At 44.8% G+C, this 8102-nt stretch overlaps 1 protein-coding gene across 1 annotated transcript; it reads right to left on the bottom strand.

Moving 5' to 3' along the window:
• Positions 1-820: 820 nt before the first annotated feature.
• LOC123483065 (G protein-coupled receptor 137Ba-like) lies at positions 821-7845 on the bottom strand. Its single transcript, XM_045212504.1, has 7 exons — positions 6732-7845; positions 4000-4049; positions 3610-3832; positions 3077-3226; positions 2703-2831; positions 2209-2330; positions 821-1273 (listed from the first exon to the last, which is right to left on the bottom strand). The coding sequence occupies exons 1-7, from the start codon at positions 7179-7181 to the stop codon at positions 1162-1164; spliced, it is 1236 nt and encodes a 411-aa protein (XP_045068439.1). The 5' UTR covers positions 7182-7845; the 3' UTR covers positions 821-1161.
• Between the last annotated feature and the right edge of the window lie 257 nt (positions 7846-8102).

Consider the following 8102-nt stretch of genomic DNA (forward strand, 5'->3'; position numbering starts at 1 on the left):
TCAGGTAGAACAGAAAAACCAGTAGGGTATCAGTTAAATACCCCTGCTCTATACGCTTAATGTAATATTTTAATGTAATTTTTAGCAATAAACCCCGAAAAGGGTTGCGTTGTTATTGGGACTTGTTCTGACCTTTCCTATCATAAAATAAATTGTAGACAATGTTGGGGTCAATTCCGTTTTAACTAGTGACTAAATCAAGAACAGTAGGCTATCTTCACGTTGAGTATGTCACACCCCAAATGTCCTTTTATTCATGGTTATGTGTCAATACCGACCACGATGCATCCACAGACAGAAAAGCGGACACAAAGTAGAGCATCTGATTAGTGACATTTTCTCCATTACAAATTACGTTTTAAAAAACCTTCCTGTTAGAAATATAGAATCCATATTTTTCACCATTACATCACCAATAAATTAATGTATGTTCATAGTCATATTTACTGCAGATATAGATATGACATGATTTTGTTTCTGTATTTGTATCATTGTTATATACAGGCTTTACGATATTGATATTGTCTAAGGTCAACTACCTTGATGTATATGTTTGTGCATGACTTAGTGCTAGCTTATAGTATGGTTTTATTTAACAGGTTTTCTAGTCGTCTTTCTAAAATGTCTATATCAGTGGTTCCCAAACTGTGGGGTGGTCTGTAGGGGGGACGCAGAGTTTTTTTTAAGGAACTCAGTCAGGCTTTCAACTTACTATTGAAAGTTGTAATAGTAGAATGCACAAGGCACAATTTCGAAATTGGGTAGTATATCAGCAGTTTTCCTCTTGTCATTGCAGACGTTAGGGCTATTTATAACTTGTCAGAAATGTCCAGATCAACTAGCCCATGTCAGCTAACGGGATGTTCCCCAATGATGGAAGGGGGGCCTGAGTGAAATAGTTTTGGAACCACTGGTCTACATTATCACTAAGTTGCTAATGCAATACGGTGGCTGATGATGGACAAAGTACGGATGCTGTCGGGAAGTGTCAAAGTTGACAAAAGTGCATTGCGGTGCTGTACAGTGCAGTGTGGACTGGTTTAGAGTTGGGGTCAATTCCATTTAATTGCTTTTCAATTTGTAAAATTGGAATTTGAATTTTTGCATCTTGATTTGAATTAATTGAAATGGAATTGACCCCGACCCTGGACTTGTTATGTCTCAGTAAGGATGGAGCTCTCCCGTCACTGGTGCCAACCGTTGTTCGTCCGTCCCCGTTTGTACAGTGAAACTGCTGTTGCGGCTGCCCCAGTCGTAGCAGTCTGTAACTAGGCTATAGAAACAAAAGATAAACAAATCCTTTAGTTACTATTATTATACTGAACAAAAATATAAACGCAACATGCAACAATTTCATTGATTTTACTGAGTTACAGTTCATATAAGGAAATCAGTCAATTGAAATAAATGTATTAGGCCCTAATCTAAGGATTTCACATGACTGGGAATACAGATATGCATCTTTTGGTCACTGATACCTTTAAAATTAATGGGCCTCAGGATGTCATCACGGTATTTTTGTGGATTCAAATTGCCATTGATAAAATTGTGTTCGTTATCCGTATCTTATGCCAGCCCATACCATAATCCCACCGCCATCGTGGGGCACTGTTCACAACGGTGACATCAGCAAACCACTCACCCACACAACGCCATACACGTGGTCTGCAGTTGTGAGGCCTGTTGGACGTACTGCCAAATTATCTAAAACGACGTTGGAGGCGGCTTATGGTAGAGAAATTAACATTCAATTCTCTGGCAACAGCTCTGGTGGACATTCCTGCAGTCAGCATGCCAATTGCACGCTCCCTCAAAACTTTAGACATCTGTGGCATTGTGTTGTTTGACAAAACTGCACATTTTAGAGTGGCCTTTTATTGTCCCCAGCCTGTGTAATGATCATGGTGTTTAATCAACTTCTTGATATGCCACACCTGTCAGGTGGATGGATTATCTTGGCAAACGGAGAAATGTTCACTAACAGGAATGTAAACAAATGTTTGCACAAAATTTGAGAGAAATAAGCTTTTTGTGCATATGGAACATTTCTGGGATCTTTTATTTCAGCACATGAAACATGGGACCAACACTTTACATGTTGCATTTATATTTTTGTTCAGTGTAGTTATCTTTCAGTATATATTTTAAATCTAAAACATACTCAGAAGTATACTCAGAACCTATCCCCGTCTTGACACTGTACTGTACCTTGCGGAGTTGTTCTGAGGAGGGATGCTCCACGCCAGGTCATCGTCACTATCGTACCGACGGGGGTTGTCAAAGAAGTAACCTCTGGAAGAGAGCACGTGGTTCGGGATCCCTGTTCCACTCTGCAAAGACAGAGCATTCCGAATAAGCTAAATAAATAGGTAACGCTTTCTTTAAGAGCCCAGTTTAAGCTGGTACTTACCTGGTGTTTTCACTAAGAAACTATGTGGTAACAACGGACACTTTCTAGTACTTACCTCAGAATTCAACACAATTGGTAACTACCTGGCACCAAATGGTATTGGCTTACATAGTGACGCTAGCGTCAATGAATCTCAATGAAACCGAAGTGTAAGTGCAATGCAATTATTAGGTATTTACCGTTTAAACCACTAACTAGCTGGTAAACAGCAGACTAGTTAAATTAAAGCATTTTACAAATCAATCAAACATTTCCAAGCTTCTCTTCCCTTGTCATCTGAACACACACTCACCCTGTCCTGTGGCAGCCTGCGGACCCTGAAGAAGAAGACCACCAGGGAGGTTGGCAGCAGTTCCCAGACAAAGAGGATCACCCCGAATACGATGTAGCCAGCGTCCCCCAGAGTGGACCTCAAGTCAGCCTGCACAGAGAGAGAGTGTGCATTAGTGTGTTTATCCCTCCAGAAGGTCCTCATTTGTGGATCGTTGGTGTTAGACTGTGTTTTCGAGTGTGTTTGTCTGGCGAAATGTATTTGACTTGTCCCACATATACTGTGTTTGTGTCTGTCCACTGTGTCTGCCTGTCTCAGTGTGTCTGCCTGTCTGTGTGTCTCCTCTCTCTCTCTCTCCCTCTCATTCTGTGCCTGGGATAGCGTGTCATCCTTACCTGGTCGGACACGTTGTACCAGTCGTAGTCAAAAGAGTTGACGGTCTCGATGTCGGTCAGAGCCAGCACCACCAGGTTGTAGCAGGCCCGTGATGCGTACAGTAGAACCACCAGGACACCAATCAAAGTCACCTGACACACTGACGTTCCCTGCAACCAATGGTGAGGGAGGTCATGGTCATGCACTACCAATCAGCATGAGTATTTACGAGGGGTCACAGTTTAGTGCTACCGAGTTCACACATTTTCCCACCTCCAAAATAAATACAAAGACATTAAATAAAATAGAAAACTTTAACTGTTTTTTAAGTTGACCTTAACTGTTTTTATACTTTGTGTCCTACGTTCAGAAAAGCATGGAGCAGACCTAGTCAATCTTAATGGAAGTCTGGGGCTGTATGTATCAAGTGTCTCAGAGAAGGAGTGCTGATTTAGGATCGCATGGACAGACGAGACCTGATCCTGGATCAGCAATCCTACTCTGAGATGCTTGATACATACAGCCCCTGATCTACAAGTTCTGAAGGTCCTACCTTGGACTCGAGGTATATGCTGGCCAGGGACATCTTAGCCACCTTGTAAAGGCAGACGGACAGCGAGATGGCGCAGAGCACGAAGAGCGTATCGTTGATGGTGACTCTGACCAGGACAATGGTCTTGACTTCGGTGGCGGTCATCTTAACCAGCAGGGCACAGACCAGGTTGACCACCAGGAAGAGAAGACTGACTGCCAAGAAGACCAGATACAGAGGGAGCCTGCAGAAGGAAAGATAGGGAAAGGGGGGGGGGGGTCTAAAACACTGCAATACATACGGTCTGGAGACGCATGAAATGAATAAAATCTCTGGGTCCTAGTTACAGCCTTTGAGATATGTGAGGGTCCTGTATATGGAGAGGAAGAGAGGGGGAAACAGTCTACTTACTTGTATTTAAGGAGCTCTGGGGTATATTTGGACTTTGCCTTGAAGTAAACCTGTTTTGGGTGACATCAGAAAGCAAGAAATGAACAACAAACGATCAACGATGTGGAAGCTTAGCTGAAAAACCAGTTAATTAATTGATTCTGTCTCCAGATCAGATACATTTGAAGGGATCCCGAAGAAATCCAAACAAATTGGACCCCTTTTTCACTATGTAGACTAACCTCTTATCAGTTACTGTAATTGCACCAAAAAAGAAACCAGTGACGTGATGTCAACAGCAGACAAGCGAGGCCCTACTGTATTATCTTTAATAGTAATGTGTGAAGGGAGACAAATAGATATAGCATTGCGTCTCTAACTGGCTATACAGAGCAGTGGGCATGAGAATGTTAAGCAAGTGTGTGATTGCTGGCGTCTCTAGACGAGGTCTGTTCAAGTCTGTATTGTGGGCCACCCCTTTGAGCTGGGTTCCTCTTTTTAGGTTTGCTTCCTCCTAGGGAGTTTTTCCTGCCCTGTTCTTTCGCTTCTGATTTGCTTGCTAATTGGGGTTTAAGCCGGGTAACCTTAAAGCACTTTGTGACAACTGCTGATGTGAAAAATCTATATAAAACTACAAAACGCTAGATCCTCTATTTAAGTCTATTACAATTTAATTACGCGCCTCTGATAATGATTCATCATCTATACTGAACAAAAATATAAACGCAACATGTAAAGTCTTAGTCCCATGTTTCATGAGCTGAAATAAAATATCCCAGAAATGTTTAGCACAAAAAGCATATTTCTCTCAAATGTTGTGCACAAATTTGTTTACTTCCATGTTAGTGAGCATTTCTCCTTTGCCAAGATAATCCACCTGACAGGTGTGGTATATCAAGAAGCTAATTAAACAGCATGATCATTACACAGATGCACCTTGTGCTGGGGACAATAAAAGGTCACTCTAAAATGTGCAGTTTTATCACACAACACAATGCCAAAGATGTCTCAAGTTTTGAGGAAGCGCGCAATTGGCATGCTGACTGCAGGAATGTCCAACAGAGCTGTTGCCAGAGAATTGAATGATAATTTCTCTACCATAAGCCGCCTCCAATGTCGTTTTAGAGAATTTGGCCGTACGTCCAACCGGCCTCACAACCACAGACCACGTGTAACCACGCCAGCCCAGGAAATCCAGCTTCTTCAGCTGCGGGATGGTCTCAAAAGAGCCACCCGGACAGCTGATGAAACTGTGGGTTTGCATAACCGAAGAATTTCTGCACAAACTGTCAGAAACCGTCTCAGGGAAGCTCATCTGCGTGCTCGTCGTCCTCACCGGGGTCTTGACCTGACTGCAGTTTGGCGTTGTAACTGACTCCAGTGGGCAAATGCTCACCTTCGACACTGGCACGTTGGAGAAGTGTGCTCTTCACAGATGAATCCCGGTTTCAACTGTACCGGGCAGATGGCAGGCATCATGTATGGCGTCTTGTGGGCGAGCGGTTTGTTGATGTCAACGTTGTGGAAAAAGTGCCCCATGGTGGCAGTGGGGTTATGGTATGGGCAGGCATAAGCTACGGACAACGAACACAATTGCATTTTATCAATGGCAATTTGAATGCACAGAGATATGGGGCCAATTGTCGTGCCATTCATCCGCCGCCATCACCTCCTGTTTCAGCATGACAATGTACGAACGGACACATGTCGCAAGGATCTGTACACAATTCCTGGAAGCTGAAAATGTCCCAGTTCTTCCATGGCCTGCATACTCACCAGACATGTCACCCATTGAGCATGTTTGGGATGCTCTGGATCAACGTGTACGACAGCGTTTCCAGTTCCCGCCAATATCCAGCAACTTCACACAGCCATTGGAGAGGAGTGGGACAACATTCCACAATCAACAGCCTGGTCAACTCTATGCAAAGGAGATGTGTCGCGCTGCATTATGCAAATGGTGGTCACACCAGATACTGACTGTTTTTCTGATCCACGCCCCTACCTTTTTTTAAAGGTATTTGTGACCAACAGATGCATATCTATACTCCCAGTCATGTGAAATCCATAGATTAGGGCCTAATGAATTTATTTCAATTGACTGATTTCCTTATATGAACTGTAACTCAGTAAAATCTTTGAAATTGTTGCATGTTGCGTTTATATTTTTGTTCAGTGTATCTAAAAGCAGCATGTCTCCTTGTCTGACCCGTATTGCCCACACCTCACCACGACGCCCGCTATGATATATTGTAAATAACTAGCTATATGAATATATAATTGCCAAATGCTGTGTGCACAATGAGGTGGCTGTGCTAAATTACTAAATTAGGAAAACGTTGCTAATCTTCCTTTGCCGGGGCTTCATACCTTTACCCTTCTGTATTTTTCTTAAACCGCCCGCTCCTCCCCACTGCCTTCACGCCCCTTCCACCACTTACCTCTTCTAGGGGAGCTTCCCCCATATGATTGTATATCCCCCCTATTGGGGATGCCACCAATATCGGAAATACCAGTCCACAGCTATTCTTGTATACACAACACTCACACATCAATGTATCATCATATTAATACTCTGAACTACTACCTAGACACTGAGGCTGAAAAAAAGGACAGATTGGGTATAAAAAACAACAACATATAGCATCAAACCGTAATCCACATTTTGGACCCCAATGGACCCTCAAAATGGCCCTTGTGGCTCCCTGAGACCCCCCATTCCCTCAATGTGGCCCCTAGGAGCCCATCCTTACCTGGGCGCAGTAGAGGTTCATGAGGCTCAGCGTGAAGAACTGCAGGCAGACGGGGAAGCAGTAGAGCAGCCAGAAGGCGAAGGGCCCCAGCGCGTTGGCCGTGACGCAGTCGCGGAAGTAGAAGGAGAAGAGGAGTGCGCGCAGCGCGGCCCACAGCAGACACAGGAAGAGGAAGGCCGTCTGGTAGCTGAAGCGCTTGTGGCGGTAGCGCAGCACCAGCCACAGCTGGGCATAGATGAAGGCAAAGAGGAGAGAGTAGAAGACGGTGTAGGCCACGGTGAGGCCAAGCTTGACGTAGGGCGGGATGGCCGGGGCCATGGTGGGCGGGGGAGGCAGGGAGCCGTTACCGGCTGCTGCCGGCTCTGGTGCCGCGGACGCCCCCCTGACGGTGCCTTGCTCCACCACCGGGGATGATGACTCCAGGGACATGTCCATCGCTTCTCCATTCATCCTCTGTTCCTCAACGAGGGAGAGAAAGAAGGGAATCTGTTTTTTTCCTTCTATCTCTCTCAGGCAATGCTATATTGCGGCTGGTCGAGACGATATCTCCCCTCCATGGAGCCTTTGCTTCAGACACACAACCCTGCTGTCTGACTCAGAGAGAGAGAGAGAGAGAGAGAGAGAGAGAGAGAGAGAGAGAGAGAGAGAGGGAGACAGAGGAGGGAGGAGAGGGGGGAAAGAGACACTCCCCTCTTGAAGAGTGGTTGGAGGCTGATGTCACATGACCGTGGCTCGGAGCGTTTCATGGGCTGAGGGCTCGGCAGGAGGTTGTGATGCATTTGAAGAGGATGGAGGGAGGGTACAGATGGATCGAGAAAAAGAGAGAATGAGAGAGAGGGAGGGAGGAAGGGAGAGGTGCACTGACTTAGACCACGTGCTGGAGGGACCTGTCATCTGCTCCCATCCCCCTCTTCCGTCATAGACAGCATCATCATGCAGTCTGTGCCAATTGTCTTTCTGTCGCCCCTCCCCCGTTTTTTTCTCCTAATTTCTTCTTTCCTCCATCAATACTGAAGGTTGAGTAATGGATGTATCACAGTGATGGTGAGTGCTTTAAAACATGTCAGTTAACCACTTGGTTGAGTAAGAATTTTGTCCACAAATGTACCCACATTTCTATTTTACACTGAGTGTACAAAACATGACATAGACTGACCAGGTGAATCCAGGTGAAAGCTGTGATCCCTTATTAATATCACCTGTTAAATCCACTTCAATCAGTGTAGATGAAGGGGCAGAGACAGGTTAAAGAAGGATTGTTAAGCCTTGAGACAATTGAGACATGGATTGTGTGTGTGCCATTCAGAGGGTGAATGGGCAAGACAAAAGATTTAAGTGCCTTTGAACGGGGTATGGTAGTAGGTGCCAGGT

This window comes from Coregonus clupeaformis, unplaced genomic scaffold (genome assembly GCF_020615455.1).
Source record: "Coregonus clupeaformis isolate EN_2021a unplaced genomic scaffold, ASM2061545v1 scaf0018, whole genome shotgun sequence".
In the NCBI taxonomy this organism is placed as follows: domain Eukaryota; kingdom Metazoa; phylum Chordata; class Actinopteri; order Salmoniformes; family Salmonidae; genus Coregonus; species Coregonus clupeaformis.